The sequence below is a fragment of the Leptodactylus fuscus genome, chromosome 4 (assembly GCF_031893055.1).
Source record: "Leptodactylus fuscus isolate aLepFus1 chromosome 4, aLepFus1.hap2, whole genome shotgun sequence".
Taxonomy (NCBI): domain Eukaryota; kingdom Metazoa; phylum Chordata; class Amphibia; order Anura; family Leptodactylidae; genus Leptodactylus; species Leptodactylus fuscus.
In genome coordinates this window covers 212,073,426-212,098,632 of record NC_134268.1, presented here as the reverse complement: position 1 = coordinate 212,098,632, position 25,207 = coordinate 212,073,426, and the positions used below count along the sequence as shown (strand labels likewise).

The 25,207-nt window shown below is 42.0% G+C and overlaps 2 protein-coding genes across 2 annotated transcripts in view; both read right to left on the bottom strand.

Annotated features, from left to right (window-relative positions):
- The window catches only part of GATAD1 (GATA zinc finger domain containing 1), a 40,314-nt gene extending 28,209 nt beyond the window's left edge, over positions 1–12,105 (bottom strand). Inside the window, exon 1 of the mRNA XM_075271766.1 lies at positions 12,018–12,105. The gene's annotated coding sequence lies outside the window, so the exon portion shown is untranslated. The remainder of the gene's footprint in view (positions 1–12,017) is intronic.
- Positions 12,106–22,024: 9,919 nt separating this feature from the next.
- Positions 22,025–25,207, bottom strand: part of ANKIB1 (ankyrin repeat and IBR domain containing 1) — a 66,971-nt gene continuing 63,788 nt past the window's right edge. The window contains exons 18-20 of the mRNA XM_075271656.1: positions 24,436–24,544; positions 23,721–23,764; positions 22,025–23,615 (exon numbers count right to left, since the gene is read on the bottom strand). Of these exons, the coding sequence (XP_075127757.1) occupies positions 22,899–23,615; positions 23,721–23,764; positions 24,436–24,544 (870 nt within the window). The 3' untranslated portion in view covers positions 22,025–22,898. The remainder of the gene's footprint in view (positions 23,616–23,720; positions 23,765–24,435; positions 24,545–25,207) is intronic.

Sequence of the window (25,207 nt, the reverse complement as noted above, 5' to 3'; positions counted from 1 at the left end):
CACCAGCAGAATAGTGAGCGCAGCTCTGGAGTATAATACAGGATAAGTAATGTAATGTATGTACACAGTGACTGTACCAGCAGGAGAGTGAGCGCAGCTCTGGAGTATAATAAAGGATAAGTAATGTAATGTATGTACACAGTGACTGCACCAACAGAATAGTGAGCGCAGCTCTGGAGTATAATACAGGATAAGTAATGTAATGTATGTACACAGTGACTGTACCAGCAGGATAGTGAGCGCAGCTCTGGAGTATAATACAGGATAAGTAATTTAATGTATGTACACAGTGACTGCACCAGCAGAATAGTGAGCGCAGCTCTGGAGTATAATACAGGATAAGTAATGTAATGTATATACACAGTGACTGTACCAGCAGAATAGTGAGTGCAGCTCTGGAGTATAATACAGGATAAGTAATGTAATGTATGTACACAGTGACTGTTCCAGCAGAATAGTGAGCGCAGCTCTGGAGTATAATACAGGATAAGTAATGTAATGTATGTACACAGTGACTGTTCCAGCAGAATAGTGAGTGCAGCTCTGGAGTATATATAATACAGGATAAGTAATGTAATGTATGTACACAGTGACTGTACCAGCAGAATAGTGAGCGCAGCTCTGGAGTATAATACAGGATAAGTAATGTAATGTATGTACACAGTGATTGCACCAGCAGAATAGTGAGCGCAGCTCTAGAGTATAATACAGGATAAGTAATGTAATGTATGTACACAGTGACTGCACCAGCAGAATAGTGAGCGCAGCTCTGGAGTATAATACAGGATAAGTAATGTAATGTATGTACACAGTGACTGTACCAGCAGAATAGTGAGCGCAGCTCTGGAGTATATATAATACAGGATAAGTAATGTAATGTATGTACACAGTGACTGTACCAGCGGAATAGTGAGCGCAGCTCTGGAGTATGATACAGGATAAGTAATGTAATGTATGTACACAGTGACTGTACCAGCAGAATAGTGAGCGCAGCTCTGGAGTATAATACAGGATAAGTAATGTAATGTATGTACACAGTGACTGTACCAGCAGAATAGTGAGCGCAGCTCTGGAGTATGATACAGGATAAGTAATGTAATGTATGTACACAGTGACTGTACCAGCAGAATAGTGAGCGCAGCTCTGGAGTATAATACAGGATAAGTAATGTAATGTATGTACACAGAGACTGTACCAGCAGAATAGTGAGCGCAGCTCTGGAGTATAATACAGGATAAGTAATGTAATGTGTGTACACAGTGACTGTACCAGCAGAATAGTGAGCACAGCTCTGGAGTATAATACAGGATAAGTAATGTAATGTATGTACACAGTGACTGCACCAGCAGAATAGTGAGCGCTGCTCTGGGGTATAATAGAGGATAAGTAATGTAATGTATGTACACAGTGACTGTACCAGCAGAATAGTGAGCGCAGCTCTGGAGTATATATAATACAGGATAAGTAATGTAATGTATGTACACACTGACTGTACCAGCAGAATAGTGAGCGCAGCTCTGGAGTATAATACAGGATAAGTAATGTAATGTATGTACACAGTGACTGCACCAGCAGAATAGTGAGCGCAGCTCTGGAGTATAATACAGGATAAGTAATGTATTGTATGTACACAGTGACTGCACCAGCAGAACAGTGAGCGCAGCTCTGGAGTATAATACAGGATAAGTAATGTAATGTATGTACACAGTGACTGTACCAGCAGGATAGTGAGCGCAGCTCTGGAGTATAATACAGGATAAGTAATGTAATGTGTGTACACAATGACTGTACCAGCAGAATAGTGAGCGCAGCTCTGGAGTATAATACAGGATAAGTAATGTAATGTATGTACACAGTGACTGCACCAGCAGAATAGTGAGCGCAGCTCTGGAGTATAATACAGGATAAGTAATGTAATGTATGTACACAATGACTGCACCAGCAGAATAGTGAGCGCAGCTCTGGAGTATAATACAGGATAAGTAATGTAATGTATGTACACAGTGACTGCACCAGCAGAACAGTGAGCGCAGCTCTGGAGTATAATACAGGATAAGTAATGTAATGTATGTACACAGTGACTGTACCAGCAGGATAGTGAGCGCAGCTCTGGAGTATAATACAGGATAAGTAATGTAATGTATGTACACAGTGACTGTTCCAGCAGAATAGTGAGCGCAGCTCTGGAGTATAGTACAGGATAAGTAATGTAATGTATGTACACAGTGACTGCACCAGCAGAATAGTGAGTGCAGCTCTGGAGTATAATACAGGATAAGTAATGTAATGTATGTACACAGTGACTGCACCAGCAGAATAGTGAGCGCAGCTCTGGAGTATAATACAGGATAAGTAATGTAATGTATGTACACAGTGACTGTACCAGCAGGATAGTGAGCGCAGCTCTGGAGTATAATAAAGGATAAGTAATGTAATGTATGTACACAGTGACTGCACCAACAGAATAGTGAGCGCAGCTCTGGAGTATAATACAGGATAAGTAATGTAATGTATGTACACAGTGACTGTACCAGCAGGATAGTGAGCGCAGCTCTGGAGTATAATACAGGATAAGTAATGTAATGTGTGTACACAATGACTGTACCAGCAGAATAGTGAGCGCAGCTCTGGAGTATAATACAGGATAAGTAATGTAATGTATGTACACAGTGACTGCACCAGCAGAATAGTGAGCGCAGCTCTGGAGTATAATACAGGATAAGTAATGTAATGTATGTACACAATGACTGCACCAGCAGAATAGTGAGCGCAGCTCTGGAGTATAATACAGGATAAGTAATGTAATGTATGTACACAGTGACTGCACCAGCAGAACAGTGAGCGCAGCTCTGGAGTATAATACAGGATAAGTAATGTAATGTATGTACACAGTGACTGTACCAGCAGGATAGTGAGCGCAGCTCTGGAGTATAATACAGGATAAGTAATGTAATGTATGTACACAGTGACTGTTCCAGCAGAATAGTGAGCGCAGCTCTGGAGTATAGTACAGGATAAGTAATGTAATGTATGTACACAGTGACTGCACCAGCAGAATAGTGAGTGCAGCTCTGGAGTATAATACAGGATAAGTAATGTAATGTATGTACACAGTGACTGCACCAGCAGAATAGTGAGCGCAGCTCTGGAGTATAATACAGGATAAGTAATGTAATGTATGTACACAGTGACTGTACCAGCAGGATAGTGAGCGCAGCTCTGGAGTATAATACAGGATAAGTAATGTAATGTATGTACACAGTGACTGCACCAGCAGAATAGTGAGCGCAATTCTGGAGTATAATACAGGATAAGTAATGTAATGTATATACACAGTGACTGTACCAGCAGAATAGTGAGTGCAGCTCTGGAGTATAATACAGGATAAGTAATGTAATGTATGTACACAGTGACTGTACCAGCAGAATAGTGAGCGCAGCTCTGGAGTATAATACAGGATAAGTAATGTAATGTATGTACACAGTGACTGTTCCAGCAGAATAGTGAGTGCAGCTCCGGAGTATATATAATACAGGATAAGTAATGTAATGTATGTACACAGTGACTGTACCAGCAGAATAGTGAGCGCAGCTCTGGAGTATAATACAGGATAAGTAATGTAATGTATGTACACAGTGACTGCACCAGCAGAATAGTGAGCGCAGCTCTGGAGTATAATACAGGATAAGTAATGTAATGTATGTACACAGTGACTGCACCAGCAGAATAGTGAGCGCTGCTCTGGGGTATAATAGAGGATAAGTAATGTAATGTATGTACACAGTGACTGTACCAGCAGAATAGTGAGCGCAGCTCTGGAGTATATATAATACAGGATAAGTAATGTAATGTATGTACACACTGACTGTACCAGCAGAATAGTGAGCGCAGCTCTGGAGTATAATACAGGATAAGTAATGTAATGTATGTACACAGTGACTGCACCAGCAGAATAGTGAGCGCAGCTCTGGAGTATAATACAGGATAAGTAATGTATTGTATGTACACAGTGACTGCACCAGCAGAACAGTGAGCGCAGCTCTGGAGTATAATACAGGATAAGTAATGTAATGTATGTACACAGTGACTGTACCAGCAGGATAGTGAGCGCAGCTCTGGAGTATAATACAGGATAAGTAATGTAATGTGTGTACACAGTGACTGTACCAGCAGAATAGTGAGCGCAGCTCTGGAGTATAATACAGGATAAGTAATGTAATGTATGTACACAGTGACTGCACCAGCAGAATAGTGAGCGCAGCTCTGGAGTATAATACAGGATAAGTAATGTAATGTATGTACACAATGACTGCACCAGCAGAATAGTGAGCGCAGCTCTGGAGTATAATACAGGATAAGTAATGTAATGTATGTACACAGTGACTGCACCAGCAGAACAGTGAGCGCAGCTCTGGAGTATAATACAGGATAAGTAATGTAATGTATGTACACAGTGACTGTACCAGCAGGATAGTGAGCGCAGCTCTGGAGTATAATACAGGATAAGTAATGTAATGTATGTACACAGTGACTGTTCCAGCAGAATAGTGAGCGCAGCTCTGGAGTATAGTACAGGATAAGTAATGTAATGTATATACACAGTGACTGTACCAGCAGAATAGTGAGTGCAGCTCTGGAGTATAATACAGGATAAGTAATGTAATGTATGTACACAGTGACTGTTCCAGCAGAATAGTGAGCGCAGCTCTGGAGTATAATACAGGATAAGTAATGTAATGTATGTACACAGTGACTGTTCCAGCAGAATAGTGCGCGCAGCTCTGGAGTATAATACAGGATAAGTAATGTAATGTATGTACACAGTGACTGTTCCAGCAGAATAGTGAGTGCAGCTCTGGAGTATATATAATACAGGATAAGTAATGTAATGTATGTACACAGTGACTGTACCAGCAGAATAGTGAGCGCAGCTCTGGAGTATAATACAGGATAAGTAATGTAATGTGTGTACACAATGACTGTACCAGCAGAATAGTGAGCGCAGCTCTGGAGTATAATACAGGATAAGTAATGTAATGTATGTACACAGTGACTGCACCAGCAGAATAGTGAGCGCAGCTCTGGAGTATAATACAGGATAAGTAATGTAATGTATGTACACAATGACTGCACCAGCAGAATAGTGAGCGCAGCTCTGGAGTATAATACAGGATAAGTAATGTAATGTATGTACACAGTGACTGCACCAGCAGAACAGTGAGCGCAGCTCTGGAGTATAATACAGGATAAGTAATGTAATGTATGTACACAGTGACTGTACCAGCAGGATAGTGAGCGCAGCTCTGGAGTATAATACAGGATAAGTAATGTAATGTATGTACACAGTGACTGTTCCAGCAGAATAGTGAGCGCAGCTCTGGAGTATAGTACAGGATAAGTAATGTAATGTATGTACACAGTGACTGCACCAGCAGAATAGTGAGTGCAGCTCTGGAGTATAATACAGGATAAGTAATGTAATGTATGTACACAGTGACTGCACCAGCAGAATAGTGAGCGCAGCTCTGGAGTATAATACAGGATAAGTAATGTAATGTATGTACACAGTGACTGTACCAGCAGGATAGTGAGCGCAGCTCTGGAGTATAATACAGGATAAGTAATGTAATGTATGTACACAGTGACTGCACCAGCAGAATAGTGAGCGCAATTCTGGAGTATAATACAGGATAAGTAATGTAATGTATATACACAGTGACTGTACCAGCAGAATAGTGAGTGCAGCTCTGGAGTATAATACAGGATAAGTAATGTAATGTATGTACACAGTGACTGTACCAGCAGAATAGTGAGCGCAGCTCTGGAGTATAATACAGGATAAGTAATGTAATGTATGTACACAGTGACTGTTCCAGCAGAATAGTGAGTGCAGCTCCGGAGTATATATAATACAGGATAAGTAATGTAATGTATGTACACAGTGACTGTACCAGCAGAATAGTGAGCGCAGCTCTGGAGTATAATACAGGATAAGTAATGTAATGTATGTACACAGTGACTGCACCAGCAGAATAGTGAGCGCAGCTCTGGAGTATAATACAGGATAAGTAATGTAATGTATGTACACAGTGACTGCACCAGCAGAATAGTGAGCGCTGCTCTGGGGTATAATAGAGGATAAGTAATGTAATGTATGTACACAGTGACTGTACCAGCAGAATAGTGAGCGCAGCTCTGGAGTATATATAATACAGGATAAGTAATGTAATGTATGTACACACTGACTGTACCAGCAGAATAGTGAGCGCAGCTCTGGAGTATAATACAGGATAAGTAATGTAATGTATGTACACAGTGACTGCACCAGCAGAATAGTGAGCGCAGCTCTGGAGTATAATACAGGATAAGTAATGTATTGTATGTACACAGTGACTGCACCAGCAGAACAGTGAGCGCAGCTCTGGAGTATAATACAGGATAAGTAATGTAATGTATGTACACAGTGACTGTACCAGCAGGATAGTGAGCGCAGCTCTGGAGTATAATACAGGATAAGTAATGTAATGTGTGTACACAGTGACTGTACCAGCAGAATAGTGAGCGCAGCTCTGGAGTATAATACAGGATAAGTAATGTAATGTATGTACACAGTGACTGCACCAGCAGAATAGTGAGCGCAGCTCTGGAGTATAATACAGGATAAGTAATGTAATGTATGTACACAATGACTGCACCAGCAGAATAGTGAGCGCAGCTCTGGAGTATAATACAGGATAAGTAATGTAATGTATGTACACAGTGACTGCACCAGCAGAACAGTGAGCGCAGCTCTGGAGTATAATACAGGATAAGTAATGTAATGTATGTACACAGTGACTGTACCAGCAGGATAGTGAGCGCAGCTCTGGAGTATAATACAGGATAAGTAATGTAATGTATGTACACAGTGACTGTTCCAGCAGAATAGTGAGCGCAGCTCTGGAGTATAGTACAGGATAAGTAATGTAATGTATATACACAGTGACTGTACCAGCAGAATAGTGAGTGCAGCTCTGGAGTATAATACAGGATAAGTAATGTAATGTATGTACACAGTGACTGTTCCAGCAGAATAGTGAGCGCAGCTCTGGAGTATAATACAGGATAAGTAATGTAATGTATGTACACAGTGACTGTTCCAGCAGAATAGTGCGCGCAGCTCTGGAGTATAATACAGGATAAGTAATGTAATGTATGTACACAGTGACTGTTCCAGCAGAATAGTGAGTGCAGCTCTGGAGTATATATAATACAGGATAAGTAATGTAATGTATGTACACAGTGACTGTACCAGCAGAATAGTGAGCGCAGCTCTGGAGTATAATACAGGATAAGTAATGTAATGTATGTACACAGTGACTGCACCAGCAGAATAGTGAGCGCAGCTCTGGAGTATATTACAGGATAAGTAATGTAATGTATGTACACAGTGACTGTTCCAGCAGAATAGTGAGCGCAGCTCTGGAGTATAATACAGGATAAGTAATGTAATGTATGTACACAGTGATTGCACCAGCAGAATAGTGAGCGCAGCTCTAGAGTATAATACAGGATAAGTAATGTAATGTATGTACACAGTGACTGCACCAGCAGAATAGTGAGCGCAGCTCTGGAGTATAATACAGGATAAGTAATGTAATGTATGTACACAGTGACTGTACCAGCAGAATAGTGAGCGCAGCTCTGGAGTATATATAATACAGGATAAGTAATGTAATGTATGTACACAGTGACTGTACCAGCGGAATAGTGAGCGCAGCTCTGGAGTATGATACAGGATAAGTAATGTAATGTATGTACACAGTGACTGTACCAGCAGAATAGTGAGCGCAGCTCTGGAGTATAATACAGGATAAGTAATGTAATGTATGTACACAGTGACTGTACCAGCAGAATAGTGAGCGCAGCTCTGGAGTATGATACAGGATAAGTAATGTAATGTATGTACACAGTGACTGTACCAGCAGAATAGTGAGCGCAGCTCTGGAGTATAATACAGGATAAGTAATGTAATGTATGTACACAGAGACTGTACCAGCAGAATAGTGAGCGCAGCTCTGGAGTATAATACAGGATAAGTAATGTAATGTGTGTACACAGTGACTGTACCAGCAAAATAGTGAGCACAGCTCTGGAGTATAATACAGGATAAGTAATGTAATGTATGTACACAGTGACTGCACCAGCAGAATAGTGAGCGCTGCTCTGGGGTATAATAGAGGATAAGTAATGTAATGTATGTACACAGTGACTGTACCAGCAGAATAGTGAGCGCAGCTCTGGAGTATATATAATACAGGATAAGTAATGTAATGTATGTACACACTGACTGTACCAGCAGAATAGTGAGCGCAGCTCTGGAGTATAATACAGGATAAGTAATGTAATGTATGTACACAGTGACTGCACCAGCAGAATAGTGAGCGCAGCTCTGGAGTATAATACAGGATAAGTAATGTATTGTATGTACACAGTGACTGCACCAGCAGAACAGTGAGCGCAGCTCTGGAGTATAATACAGGATAAGTAATGTAATGTATGTACACAGTGACTGTACCAGCAGGATAGTGAGCGCAGCTCTGGAGTATAATACAGGATAAGTAATGTAATGTGTGTACACAATGACTGTACCAGCAGAATAGTGAGCGCAGCTCTGGAGTATAATACAGGATAAGTAATGTAATGTATGTACACAGTGACTGCACCAGCAGAATAGTGAGCGCAGCTCTGGAGTATAATACAGGATAAGTAATGTAATGTATGTACACAATGACTGCACCAGCAGAATAGTGAGCGCAGCTCTGGAGTATAATACAGGATAAGTAATGTAATGTATGTACACAGTGACTGCACCAGCAGAACAGTGAGCGCAGCTCTGGAGTATAATACAGGATAAGTAATGTAATGTATGTACACAGTGACTGTACCAGCAGGATAGTGAGCGCAGCTCTGGAGTATAATACAGGATAAGTAATGTAATGTATGTACACAGTGACTGTACCAGCAGGATAGTGAGCGCAGCTCTGGAGTATAATACAGGATAAGTAATGTAATGTGTGTACACAATGACTGTACCAGCAGAATAGTGAGCGCAGCTCTGGAGTATAATACAGGATAAGTAATGTAATGTATGTACACAGTGACTGCACCAGCAGAATAGTGAGCGCAGCTCTGGAGTATAATACAGGATAAGTAATGTAATGTATGTACACAATGACTGCACCAGCAGAATAGTGAGCGCAGCTCTGGAGTATAATACAGGATAAGTAATGTAATGTATGTACACAGTGACTGCACCAGCAGAACAGTGAGCGCAGCTCTGGAGTATAATACAGGATAAGTAATGTAATGTATGTACACAGTGACTGTACCAGCAGGATAGTGAGCGCAGCTCTGGAGTATAATACAGGATAAGTAATGTAATGTATGTACACAGTGACTGTTCCAGCAGAATAGTGAGCGCAGCTCTGGAGTATAATACAGGATAAGTAATGTAATGTATGTACACAGTGACTGCACCAGCAGAATAGTGAGTGCAGCTCTGGAGTATAATACAGGATAAGTAATGTAATGTATGTACACAGTGACTGCACCAGCAGAATAGTGAGCGCAGCTCTGGAGTATAATACAGGATAAGTAATGTAATGTATGTACACAGTGACTGTACCAGCAGGATAGTGAGCGCAGCTCTGGAGTATAATAAAGGATAAGTAATGTAATGTATGTACACAGTGACTGCACCAGCAGAATAGTGAGCGCAGCTCTGGAGTATAATACAGGATAAGTAATGTAATGTATGTACACAGTGACTGTACCAGCAGGATAGTGAGCGCAGCTCTGGAGTATAATACAGGATAAGTAATGTAATGTATGTACACAGTGACTGCACCAGCAGAATAGTGAGCGCAGCTCTGGAGTATAATACAGGATAAGTAATGTAATGTATATACACAGTGACTGTACCAGCAGAATAGTGAGTGCAGCTCTGGAGTATAATACAGGATAAGTAATGTAATGTATGTACACAGTGACTGTACCAGCAGAATAGTGAGCGCAGCTCTGGAGTATATATAATACAGGATAAGTAATGTAATGTATGTACACAGTGACTGCACCAGCAGAATAGTGAGCACAGCTCTGGAGTATAATACAGGATAAGTAATGTAATGTATGTACACAGTGACTGCACCAGCAGAATAGTGAGCGCAGCTCTGGAGTATAATACAGGATAAGTAATGTATGTACACAGTGACTGCACCAGCAGAATAGTGAGCGCAGCTCTGGAGTATAATACAGGATAAGTAATGTAATGTATGTACACAGTGACTGCACCAGCAGAATAGTGAGCGCAGCTCTGGAGTATAATACAGGATAAATAATGTAATGTATATACACAGTGACTGTACCAGCAGAATAGTGAGTGCAGCTCTGGAGTATAATACAGGATAAGTAATGTAATGTATGTACACAGTGACTGTACCAGCAGAATAGTGAGCGCAGCTCTGGAGTATAATACAGGATAAGTAATGTAATGTATGTACACAGTGACTGTTCCAGCAGAATAGTGAGTGCAGCTCTGGAGTATATATAATACAGGATAAGTAATGTAATGTATGTACACAGTGACTGCACCAGCAGAATAGTGAGCACAGCTCTGGAGTATAATACAGGATAAGTAATGTAATGTATGTACACAGTGACTGTACCAGCAGAATAGTGAGCGCAGCTCTGGATTATAATACAGGATAAGTAATGTAATGTATGTACACAGTGACTGCACCAGCAGAATAGTGAGCGCAGCTCTGGAGTATAATACAGGATAAGTAATGTATGTACACAGTGACTGCACCAGCAGAATAGTGAGCGCAGCTCTGGAGTATAATACAGGATAAGTAATGTAATGTATGTACACAGTGACTGCACCAGCAGAATAGTGAGCGCAGCTCTGGAGTATAATACAGGATAAGTAATGTAATGTATATACACAGTGACTGTACCAGCAGAATAGTGAGTGCAGCTCTGGAGTATAATACAGGATAAGTAATGTAATGTATGTACACAGTGACTGTACCAGCAGAATAGTGAGCGCAGCTCTGGAGTATAATACAGGATAAGTAATGTAATGTATGTACACAGTGACTGTTCCAGCAGAATAGTGAGTGCAGCTCTGGAGTATATATAATACAGGATAAGTAATGTAATGTATGTACACAGTGACTGCACCAGCAGAATAGTGAGCACAGCTCTGGAGTATAATACAGGATAAGTAATGTAATGTATGTACACAGTGACTGCACCAGCAGAATAGTGAGCGCAGCTCTGGAGTATAATACAGGATAAGTAATGTAATGTATGTACACAGTGACTGCACCAGCAGAATAGTGAGCGCAGCTCTGGAGTATAATACAGGATAAGTAATGTAATGTATATACACAGTGACTGTACCAGCAGAATAGTGAGTGCAGCTCTGGAGTATAATACAGGATAAGTAATGTAATGTATGTACACAGTGACTGTACCAGCAGAATAGTGAGCGCAGCTCTGGAGTATAATACAGGATAAGTAATGTAATGTATGTACACAGTGACTGTTCCAGCAGAATAGTGAGTGCAGCTCTGGAGTATATATAATACAGGATAAGTAATGTAATGTATGTACACAGTGACTGCACCAGCAGAATAGTGAGCACAGCTCTGGAGTATAATACAGGATAAGTAATGTAATGTATGTACACAGTGACTGCACCAGCAGAATAGTGAGCGCAGCTCTGGAGTATAATACAGGATAAGTAATGTAATGTATGTACACAGTGACTGCACCAGCAGAATAGTGAGCGCAGCTCTGGTGTATAATACAGGATATAAGACCCTACATAAGGTCATTCCCTACATCTATATCACATGGGCCTAGGTGAGGGTTACTATGACAATAGATAGCTCCGCCCCCTCATTATAATACAGTCAGCTTGTGGTAAATACTATATATCGCAGCATGCCTCCCGCACTGTGTGCACACACCTCAGTACTGCCGGTTCTCGGTCCCGGTTTCCTCTCACTATACGGTAATGACCGGGCTCAGCCCTGTACACATGAGACGGCTCCGGGGGGCGGACAGCTCCGTATACACATCCGGGGTCACAGAGACTCTCTTCGCTGTTTCGCCGGTACTAAGATGACGTCATACACCGGTGACCAATCATCGTCCAGGATTTACAAGCCGGGAACGCGAGGTCATTTCTATGCGACGGCTTCATTTAAAGGGGCAGATATAGAGATCAGGGCGGAATATTCTCCTGATAGGGGAGGTGCTGCCTGCTGTGTCCTGGAGCCAGGGGCGATCTTATACTGTGGGGGCAACTAGAGGGGCCCTGCAAGAAGTCACTGACATTTAACCTCTTAAGTGGCACAGCTAATTATGGCCATAGAGTCAGAGAGGTCAGAGGAATCTAGGGGAGGGGGCTGCTCCGGCCCCCATTTTTGCCCCCCAGGCATTTTTGCCTCCCAAAAATACTGCATGGGGGTAATGTTATGGTAATAAGGCCACTAAAGGGGCATTATACTGTGGAGGCAACTAAGGGGGCAATATACCTTGTGAGGGGACCAATGGGGTATTATACCATGTGGTGGATTCAAATGGACCATTGTATTGTGTGGGAGCATGGAGGTGGGCTTATACTATACATGGGCACAAAGGGACTGGGTGGTAGTAGGGGGTCAAAAGGGTATTGGAAGGGTTAAAGGAGTGTCTTAACATATATACTTATCAGACACGGTGTACTGGGACCAACTGGCCGATCTCACTTGCCATTGTGACTTCTGACGCTAAGCACTGCTCGGGTTGTATAGTCCCGTACTGTAACAATGGCAGTATGTCACCAACACACAAAATATATCTGCCTGAATTGGTTCTAAAAAGGATGAATATTTTCCATTGTTCTTCAGCCACGACATCATTTACCAGCATCAGGGGTGTAAGTTGAGGGGTTGCAGAGAATGCAGTTGCATCGGGGCACAAGAAGCCTTACAGGACCCATAAGCACTGGCATCAGTATTGAGATTGCAGCTTCCGTCTAGTCCATAAACCAAGAAAACCCACAGATTCTCCTAAACACACTAAAGTGGATTAACCTCTTTAGTACCATAAGGGCTCGTTCACCTCTGCGCCCGGTCTCCGTTCTGCAGGTTTCCGTTTCCAGCACCAAACAGAGGCAGGAGACGGAAACCTGCAGGAATCTCTCACCTATTCATTTGAATGGGTGAGAAAGCTGTGCGGCGGTCAGCGTTTTATGCTCTCCACCGTGAAACCAGGTTTTTTAATCCGGACACAGAGTCGGACATGCAGTATTCTGTGTCCGGATTTAAAAAAAAAAAAAAAAAAAAAAACCGGTTTTGCGGCGGAGAGCATAAAACACTCACCGCCGCTCACGGTCTGTGGTTTCCATCTTCTTGCATGCAGAAGACGGAAACCACAGAACGGAGACCCGAACGCAGGTGTGAACCTAGCGTCACCATCACTATCAAGAATTTGCTTTAGGGATGAGGTAGGGGGCCCCGGACATAAGATTACATCGGGGCCCACAAGACTTTAGTTATGCCACTGACCAGCATGCCCTATGTGGAAAAATTAAACATGATTGAGATAATGAAAAGTGTGAGGTATTATATAGGTGACCGAGCGTGTGGTACAACGGGGATTCCGATACTCTGTTCTGAGGATCTGTGAAAACAGAAATTAATGTAAGACAGAAGGCATGCAGACGTCACCAGAGCGCCCTCTGCTGGCATACTGGGTCGTGTACATGTGCTTTAGGTCAGTCACTGGGTAGAAGTGAGGAATCAGGACTGGAAACCTTCATCTGAACCCCCACAGTCCTCTGAAGTGAGAGATTTATTCCAGATGATTCATCTCAGAGATTCACCCACAAATCAATGGATAAATCAAAGAGCTAGACATGGAGCCCTACTGTTTAATACAGAGGTTTACTGGCTCAGCAACAGAAAAGCGTCTTGGCTTCTGCCAGCCGTAGGCCTCTTACACACATCAGTATTGCACATAATATGCTTAGAAAAACTAATAAGCTCTGACCAAGGAAGTGCGGTGTGAAAGTGGCCCTAGCAACACTGTAGAGAGAACAGAACATTGAAACATTTGTGAAAATCCAGATTTTCTTTTTTTTTTTTTTTTTTTTTTTTTTTTTGGGGGGGGGGGTATGGGTAATTTTAGCAAATAAACTGACTCTATGGGAGAAAGAAAAGGGAAGTCTACTGTAGGACAAGAGTGTAGATACATTTTCAGATTTTTTTTTTGTTTTTTTTCTGATTTTAGGAGGACTTTGTTTATATTAAAAAAAAAAAAAAAATGGCTGCCCTGTGGTTCCTTAAAGGTGTATTCCCATGACGATTGTTCACTAACCTGCAGGCTGTTGTGCTCTCTTCTCTTCCTGCTTTCCTCGGCACATTGGTGGGTGAGGTTTCACTTGCACGGGATTGGTTGTAAATGAATTACCACAGTGTGAAGCTGATGTAGCAGAGCTGGATTTGAGTCAGTTTGCATTACATACAGAGGTAATGGACTCCCTATCTCAGCCCTTATCAGCCAAATTCAATTACACCGACTGATAAGAGCTCAGAAATCCCGGAGCTCTCACCTCCCCTATCTGAGGAGCTCCGCTACTTATCAGACCCCCGGGGTTCAACACCCCTAGGGGGGGGGGTCTAATAAATGCCAAAAGAAAAAAAAAAATAAAAAAAAAATAAAAAAGGATTAAAAATTCAAATCACCCCCTTTCCCTAGAACACATATAAAAGTAGTTAAAAACTGTGAAACACATACATGTTAGGTATCCCCGCGTCCGAAATCGCCCGCTCTACAAATCTATAAAAATATTTTTCCTGTTCGGTAAACGCCGTAGTGGAAAAAATAGTCAAAAGTGCCAAACCGCCATTTTTTCACTGTTTTGATTCTGATAAAAATTTGAATAAAAAGTGATTAAAGCAATAACATTTCCCGAAAATGGTAGAAGTAAAAAGTACACCCGGCCCCGCAAAAAAAGATGCCCTATACATCCCCGTACACTTGCGTATAAAAAAAGTTACGGCTGTCGGAATATGGCGACTTTTAGAAAAAAAATTTTTTAACACAGTTTTGGATTATTTTTTTTTAAGGGGTCAAAATGTAAATAAAACCATACAAATTTGGTATCCCTGGAACCGCGCCGAAACACAGAATACAGGGGACATGTCATTTTGGCTGCACAGTGAACGCCGTAAAACCAAAGCCCGTAAGAAAGTCGCAGAAATGCATTTTTTTCTTCAAATCCACCCCATTCTGAATTTTTTTTCCTGCTTCCCAGTACATTATATAGAATAAATAATGGTGGCATCATGAAGAAAAATTTGTCCCGCAAAAATTAAGACCTCATATGGCTCTGGGAGCGGAGAAATAAAAAAGTTATGGGGTTTAGAAGGAGGGGAGTCAAAAACGAAAATCAAAAAATGTCATCGGCGGGAAAGCAATGATCCCTCATATAGAACACAGATGAAATCTTGTCAATTATCACATCACACACGATCATAAATAGAGTACAGAAGCGGATTGAACAGTATCCATTGACACTTGGAACGTCAAATTATCTGCACAGGAAAGTTCACAGAAATATCAGCTGTGTTGTCTTGTCATTTGTTCTTTTTGCTAGAAACGTAATTTAATTCAAAAAATATATTATAAAATTCTAATTTGAGAACCTTAGAACAATGTGGGATCACGGACAGGCTATTCTGCCTCTTCATATTGCAACGTGTGGAAATGGTGACCCCTTTCCCACCCATGGTCCTGGTAACAGGCATATCACAAAATCCTGCATGGCTCCATGAACATGGCTAAGGCTAGGCCATACATCTGCCAGATTTCATGGTCTGAGCACAGTCCGGAGGCCTGGACTCCCCGATTCATAGTAATCTACAGTGCTAGGAGTCCCTGCCTCACCACGACTCTGTTGGATACAGTTTGGGACATAGATCAGTTGGAACTCCTAGTATTATAGATTACTATGATGAAGGGAGTCCGGGGCTCCAAAGCTTGGGGCCAGAAAATATGGACAATGTATGGATCAGATTCCTCCATGCGCATGGGGCCCAAAACTGAAAGAATACATCTCCCCCTCTCAAATGTTACCAATCCTTGATATAAGTCGTGTTGGCAAGGATGATTATAATCTGTTGGGCATATTGTTCTCCAACCCCACCAATCCTGAACACGAGGAATGTTTCCCCCATTGGACATTCAACCTCAATGGTGGTCCTAGTCACTTCAATAGGCAGGTGCTCCCAATGAAGTGAATGGGAGCACAGACTCGATGGTCCACCATGGAGCATGCACAATGGAGGAAACATCCCCTGTTCTCAGGACCACAGAGACCCCCCCCCCCCCCCAATCAGGTATTACATATGTAAGAAACTTGGTATCCACTAATAGACTTTATGACTAATGTCCTTTATAACGATATTTCCCAAGGATACAAACCAGGCCTATATACCAGACACGCGAATCAGACCGCAATGAGACAACTAAAATCCGGTTAAAGTAATAAATGTTTAATCAGTTTCTTTTTGTTGCATTTTATGAACAGCATTCATTTGGCCGAACATCTACATTGTTATATTCTAATGTATAGAAAATGGGAATGTATCAAGTATACGTCATGAAAGTGCAAATAACAAGTCAAGGTTACAGGAATCATCCGTGTCTTTACATTATAAAATAACTGCTTTACAAAATAGGTTCATGATGACTGGATCCGAAACGGTATCTTACGCCGAACGTCGCCAAACAGAAGGGTCTACACGAAGTTCCACGTCGCTTATATCCGAGGCTTAATGCAATTTTGCCAACAGATCTCATTCATCTCAACCTCTTCTGTTACGTGTATTTGCAACCATTGATTAGTCGGAAGTTGTGTGATCGCCAATATGGCTGCCGCTATACCGACCACCTAACGTCCTACAGAGTCCTGATTAACAAAGATGGCAGATCTGCAGTTTAACCACGTGTGATAGCCCTAGTGGTGGTGCCATGTTGGTCGTCACCAAGTTGTCCTAGAAATAGATAGCTCACATATGGCGGATCGGAACGGTTAACAGCTTATCAGGATGAACAATTTTTTGATTAAACGGAAGAGTTTTTGAGAACAGTAATCGACGTCATGTTCATGCGGTTAGTTTCGGCCATAGTCTGAGGCCGGCCATTGGTATCTCCGTATAGAGGATGCCACACACCCCAAATTTTCAACAACAAATTTTACCCCATTATTTTTGACCTTCAGTACTAACTTTTTGGAATTATTTTCTTTCCTACAGTAGGGAACCCGTCACAATGGAGACCAAAAACCAAGAATTGTCACTTGCAGGTGATTTTTAATGATTCCGTACAGAATTTCTTAAAACTTTTACAAGGTCTCTTGAAATGTTCTTTCCCATAGGTAAACATTGAAGTCACAGCTTGAGGTAATGCTACGATTTTTACCGCCGACCATGAGGTTACTCCGTGCGGACATCCCTGGCCGCCCCTACTGATACCTTGAAAAAATAAAACCTCCAGTACTCTAGACATGGCATATTAGGTGTCAGGACCCCCCGGGTGTCAGTCAGGACATAAGTGACCAGCATGACACATGGATAAGGTTGGCCAATGAAGTCCTGTTCACACAGTGCGGTCTAATGCAGCGTGTTTTTAGGGCATGCTGTGGTTTTTGTGATTTTTAAGCAGCAGCATGCCATAAACTTTGCTACAGAACCTAAGTAGTATATTATTAGCTAAACTACACACCCTCAGAGGCCTGCGCCATTCACCGTACCATAGGAGTCACCGCGTGTCTGACATAATCCAATCCCAACGCTGGAAACAAATCAAAAATTTCACAAAAATCGACAAGTTCTATTGGTTTATATTCATTCTTTTTAAAACTTCTCTTTCCGAAAAAACCCCCCAGAATGATCAGAAAACAGCGTGTAAAAAAAAAACAAAAAAAAACACACGTATCTAAGGTTACAAAATTCAAGGCAAACAATGCGCCACGGTGTACAGTCAGACTCAGGCCGTAGTCACATATCCACGGTAGTCGCAACACTACACCCTGCATATTTTTTTTCTTGGTTGAAGGCTGAAGGTCTGTGGCAAACAGACAACGCACATCGGGCATCCATGTGTAACCCGCGATTACCTCGGAGCTCCGTGATCCACAAAATTAACCAAAATTGAGGAAATCTTCATTCTTTTCCCACAAACCATTGGTCTATGGGGAAAAAAAATAAAAAATAATATAAAATATGGAGGTTTATATGCGCCTATTAAACGGGCCCACAGAGTCCGGGATGATCACAGAGATCACACGACTGTGAAAAAGGCCTTATACAGCAGTAGGTTATAAGGACCAGATTCATCTGCAGAAAAATCTGATTACTAACGCAGGCGAGGAGGAGAATGTTATGGCCTGACTGCGGCCGAGCGGCCTTCACCCATCTCTACCCCAAATCTAGAGGAGTTTAGGCGGAACTGGTCACATGACAAATATTTTTATCCCCCCCCAATCAAAAAAATAAAATAAAATTACGGAATTAGAGGAGGATTAAACGGAGCCATGGAAGAAGAAGTAATGTCAGAGATTTCAGAGTCAGAACATGGTACGTATGATAAGAGCCTTCATCATGGCGCCACCAGTCTTGGCTCAGTCTCCAGTCATCTTATGTCAGGAGCCGCTTAATATATATCGCACCTTACAAGTTTCTAACACTGTATACAGGAACCAGCACATGACATATATACAGTGCAGTCCCACAATAGCAGTCACGTCCATGTGTACAGCCATACCTACACTCCTCTAGCACTGGACTTGTGTCGGCCATTTTATAACCCCCAATCTATATTTCACAATATTCACATGGTGGAGCTGAATTTGTCATTTACCCATGTGACAAAGGACAATCTCAGGACCGCTACATCCAGAAATAAGTGGCTTTTTGTTTCGGCTCACAAAATGGCAGCCTAGTGTGACTATAGGCGACCGGTTCATGTTAGAGAATGGTTTAGTGGTTAGAATAGAGATTTCAGACATTACTAGACGATTCTAATACTCCTGTACAAAATGGCGGCTACACCCCAAAAGTACAGGAACGTCTAGTCCAGTGTGCCTGGCCCAGAATAATGAATCTGTACCATAGGAATATATTCACTGCTCGCAGTCCGTAGGTCTAGAATATCTTAAGGAACGGGCAACCGAGTCATATTTATGGGAATTCTAGAAAAATACACGTTTTCGGATTTCCTGCGTCAAAGCAAAAAAATACTTCTACAAAGCAGCAAGAATGATTTTTGGCAGCTTCTAATAAAGCCTGTATTGGGGGAAAATTCACCAAAAAAAGGGACACTTGCCAACATTTGCCATTTGCCAATGGAAATGACAGTTCGGAAAGTTCTGCAGACATCAAATATTCACCGAAAATAGATCAGAAACCGATCCCAAATGTGACGTCCAATATACACATTCTATATACCCTGTATATAAAAGGGTTGTATGAGATTGGAATGAAAAGTAGGCCCAATGTTCTAGTCACAGCACCGCTCTACAGGTTGTGTCTGGTATTGCAACTTAAAGGGGTCGTCCAGGTAGTTTTATTCTTTGACCTGTTCTTTGGATAGGCCATGAATATGTGACCTGTGGGGGAGGGGGGACTACTGGTACTGCCATGCTATACAGTGCACAGAGCCAGTAGTAGATCGCTCCATGCCCTGTATGGTGGCCGGCTCCAGCCCTGCAACTTCAATGGGAGTCGCAACGGTGTCCGGCTGCTATACAGTGAATGGAACTGGTCGCAGATAGCGCCATTCCCTATCTAGTGTCCAGGCACTGGTACTGCAACTCCACTTTCGTTGACTTCAATGAGAGCAGTAATGGAACCCAGCCACAATACACAACTACTTCTGGCTCCATGCACTGTATAGTAAACAGACCAAACATCTCCACCCAGCTGCTCTTTGCAAGGGACACCATTGTAGGACTGGCACCTAGCCATTATACAGGGCGTGGAGCTATCGGCTACCGACTCTGCACTGTATAGCATGGCAGCCAGATGTACCCCCCAAACAGCCAACTTATACAGGGACCAGCTGTCGGCCCCCCATTGATCCCATATTTGCGGCCTATCCTAAGAGTAGGTCATAAAACAAAAATTCCTTAACAGCTCCTTTAAAACTCCACCGGTATGAATACCTGCAATACCAGAAACTTCCTGTGAAAACGATGGCGCTGTTTCCGAGCACACAAGAGGCCTTTTCTAATCTCAGATAATCCCTATAACAAATCCAACATAAAAAGACCATTGTCTCTTATCACTAGGTCACATAGGCTCAGAATGCATAAATCCGTATCAGGACCCCTACCTACAATGTACCATTTATAGGACGCCTGAAACGGAGGAGAATTAGCGCCCCCTCAAGGGCCAGAGATGACTAAAAGGACTGCTAGGCAGCCATTTTGAAGCCGGGGGCCATCTTTTATCCCACCATTCATAAAGTCATATATAAAGTGCCTCAGTAATATCACGAATGGGTAAAACCCCTAAAGAGAAAAATACTATTTCCTGTCAGATTGTATGACCACCCATAGCCGAAACTATTGGGAAAAATTTAAGACTAAAATGGCGGCGTTGCCCATAGCAACAATAAACCTCCAATTTTTTAACATTTTTTGATTGGTCCATGGGAAAATGAAAGCAGCAATCTGATTGGTTGAAATGGACAACCCTTCCACACACAGGTTTTGATTACTCTGGCCTATTGGCTAGTATAGTCATACAAATTTGGACAACCAATCCCATTATGGTTAGGCTTGTTGTGATCCATATCCAGTATAGGAGATTATTATATATATATATATATATATATATATATATATATATATATATATATATATATATATATACACACATACATATATACACACATACATATATACACACACACACACACACACACACATATCCCCTAAATATATGCCAATCTGTCAAAAACTTAAAGGGCATGTCCATAGTTGCGCACGGACACCAATGACGTTCTTTAATAACCATCTTCTTCCCATCATCTGTCACAAAGTGTAATGGCACTTGCTTTATACACACACACCACACAATGTACTAACATGGAGCAAATTTTATAGACAGGATGGAGTCACAAGTCAATGAGCTACCAAATGTCAAATATGTTCCAATTGGTCAAATTTTTTTAATTTTTTTTAATGCGCTCCAAATTAATACACCAAACCTTTACAACAATTCGACACCCTCTTCTGGTTCTCACAGAATTTCACTTACTTGACCCTTGCATTACTGTAAACCAATCCGATGCAAAATAATTTTTGTAAAAAAATTCCTTTTTTTTTTTTACATCGATTTCGTTTCGTATAAACAATTTTGGAATATGTAAATTGGAGCTTTGGAACTACCTTGGCGTAGTCTTCGCCATGTCTCCGGTACCACCTATCTGTCCTATGGCTTTGCAACAGATGACATCATTTTTCTAATCAAGTCTATATTCCTGGATCACATGGTATCTGGGGTAATGAATCCCCCCCCCTTCCGAAATAATTTGGGGAAAGGAATATGTATGAAAAGATTTAAAATTTTAGATTTTTTTTCAAAAATATTTCCAATACAATGTCATGGCATAACAACTTGGGGACCCCGACATTCTCCAGAAGCAATTTTGACTCTTTTCTTGCACCGTGCACCATTGTAGGAAAAACATTGACAGGAGGTTGCACCAAACACCTTTGCACCAAAATGTTTTTTTATTTTATTTTTTATGTCAGAACACTGGTGCAAGTTGCATAATTTTTTTTTTAACAAAAAATTTCAAAAATTAACCCAAAAAACAGCACACTTTATGCATGCTGCAAAACACTATGGACCCAAAATGAGATCAAAAGTAAAAAAAAAAAAAAAACCCAACAAATAACCAGAATTTTCTGAGGCGCCGTCATCTATTTCACTACTGAACAAAGGCAGATTTTGCTGCAGAAATTTTCTGCTGCATGCAAACTTACCCTTACAGTAGAAACCACTTATCAAATTTATAAAAAACAAAAAAAAACCTAAAATGACAAAAGCCCCATCCCCCCACTAGGATTTAAAAACCTCTCCCACCATAAGGAAATTTGCATCACACCTTCATTGATATAAGATTTCTATAATTTTTTTTTAAAGGAAAAAAAAATCTGGAATTATAACAGTATTTTATCTAGGAAAGAAAAAAAATTTAAAAAATAATCACCCAGGGTTATACACGACTGGTTCTGGTCACACGTGGTTTGACAGATCCGTTTTATACGGCTATACTGAACGCCATCGTTGCACACGATCAATTAATTTCACCGTCTCTCGGACACACAAGATAGGAGGAGTGACGTCACTGACAACGTTGTGTAGGCTCCAAGCACGAACGCGACCTGCACTACATCGAGTCTTCTCGTACAAAATAACGCGAGGAGTGATACGCATTACAGCATCGTTGGGGAGGCTTCAGGTACCACCACTAAGTTTGTTTTTTTTTTGTCTAAAAACATAAATTACTTAAAAAAAAAAAAATTTAATTGTTACCAAACTAAGGCTACATCATGACTGCATTTTATTAGAAGATAAAATTTCACCCTACTTATTCCTTGGAGAAAAAAAAAAAAAGGCAACCAAAGTCCATTAAATGCAGAAAAATTCAACGTTCAAGTCGGTTTAAAAGAGTAACTGGAAATCCCCCCAAAAACGTTATACGTTTCCTTGCGGTGGTCGGTAATGGGGTCTTCATCTGTTCATGACGTCCGGGGGTTAACTACTAGACAGTTTGGTGGGTTGTGTTCATACCAAATGGACTTGTTCAACCCATTCGGTGGAAGGTTCAGGAGTTCTACTGGAGATATCTTCGGAACTGGTCATACTGCTCGTGATGTCGTTCGTGTTGTGTTCGTCACTTTGCGATACCGTTTCCGCCGGAGGCGCCGTCTCCTCGGACGTCATTTCCTCTGTTCTCGATTCGGGGTCGTCGTGAATTAGTGCATCCTGAAAAAGTGCATGCTCCTCGGCCACGTCGGGCGGGGGGTGTTCGCCAGCACTCCCCGCTGGTAGGTCAACATCAGTTTCTGAGTTCATAGAAGGGATAAGGGCGATGCTTTGAGGGTTCATGTCGTGAAACCAAGCCATAATGTTTCCCAGAAGGTTTTCACTCATGTTGGGGTCTTGACTAGAAGAATCGAGGTCGCTACTGGATGTCGGGGCGTCAGTGAATGAGTGTGAATGGATTCGCTCGGAGGTGTATGGGTCATTGCTGGCTCCCAGCCTGACCAGACTCTCACCGAGTTCTAGCAGTTCCGAGCTGCTGAGGGCCGACCTTGGGTTCTCCACGCTTAGTGGAGAAGGGTCCAGCCTGGTGGGCAGAGATGAACCTATGGCTCCTAAAGACGACTCGTTATTGAGGAACTGTCTCGTTTCTTCATCTACATTGAGACCAGATTCTTGCAAAGACAACTGAATGGCCAGAAGGATGTTGGGGTCATCATCGTCTAAGGAGCTCAGCGCCTGGAAGTTGAAGGACCCAGTAAGTTTTTGTAGAGTAGACGGAGAATAGATACCAACAGCAAAGTGGAGAATGGTGGACTTTAGCCATGACTAAACTAAACTCACCGTGGATGTGCCGTGTCTTCTGCTACCACGAACCTCCAGGGTATCTGATGAGAAGATGAAGAAGGGTCACTACATACAACAGACTCATTCAAGTCTAAGTTATTGAACTGACAAATTATACGAGTCAGCAAAGGCCCTTACTGATCTTTAAGATTTAGAGTCCACAATGCTTGTAGAATATGAGAAAAACATGGCTGCCTTCTTCCAAAATCAGTGCCACAGGTTGCACTTAGAATTGCAGTCTGACTGAGTTAACCAAGCTGTGGGCAGGTGCGATATGGTTTCTTGAAAAGAGCAGCCATGTTTTTCTGATTTAGGAAAAACACGTTACCCTAACCGTGGTGCAACTTTGAAGGGGTTGTTTGTCTGGAGGGTATTTCTTCACTTACCTGGTCCCAGGGATGCTTTTGATGGACTCTGGTTCTGGAGACATCACAACCCACAGTCATGTGACCAGAGGCAGTGTAGAGATTCCCAGGTCACGCCATCCCACTCCTTCCTCGATCTCACAGGTGGGATATAAACACCGTCTCTAATCACATGACGCCGGGGTCGTGATGTCTCCAGAACCCCTGGGCCTATTAAAAGCATCCCCAGGTAAGTGAATCAATACTCCCCAGGCAACACCTTGAAAGTTGCTGGGGTTCTACTATTGTGGAGGCTTAGTCCTATTATGTGCACATTGGTAATAAAGTAGAATTCATCATTAAATTACCCAGTGTGCTTTCCGTGTGATCGTCCGGATCAGGAGTGTTGCTCCTCATACTGTGCAAGTCGCGGCGACGCTGCCTGTGCCTTCTACGATACTGGAATTCTGCATATTCCTGCACAGAGATTCAGAGAGACTTCGATTCATCCTCACATGGAAACTATTATCATCATCATAATCATCATCATCACTTCTATCAGACAAATATAAACCATTCATTGTTGTTAGATCATTTCATGAGTCTCAGAAAGCCCCATTAATTGGCACACATCCTTAAGATCAATGAGAGTCTGAACCTTAGGACCCCCACAGATCAGCTGTTTGAAGAGGTAGCAGTGCTCCCATATGAGGTCACGGTCATAAGTCACATGGCTTCAAAGGAACAAGTGAATGAGCTGCAATACCAAGCACAGCCACTAGACAATGTATGTAATACAAGTAGTGGAGAGGTTGCAGCACTCACATAAATGCTGCAGCCCCTTAAAACGGCTGATCAGCCAGGGATCCTGAGTGTCAGACCACTAAAAGTTCTATAGTGATGGTTCTAAACTAAGTGCCCTTCTATTAAAGGGGTTTCCTCATCAAAGATAGCCCCAGGGAAAACGATTACACCGATTTTTACTGCCTATGTCAGCGATTTCTCTACAATCAGATCAGTTTACATTGAAATCTATGGAGAGGGGAGGGGAAGAGGAGAAGGCGAGAGACACGAGATATCAGGCTGTCCATAGCATGAAATAATTTCTATCAGGAAAACGCTGGATAGTAATTCCTGATA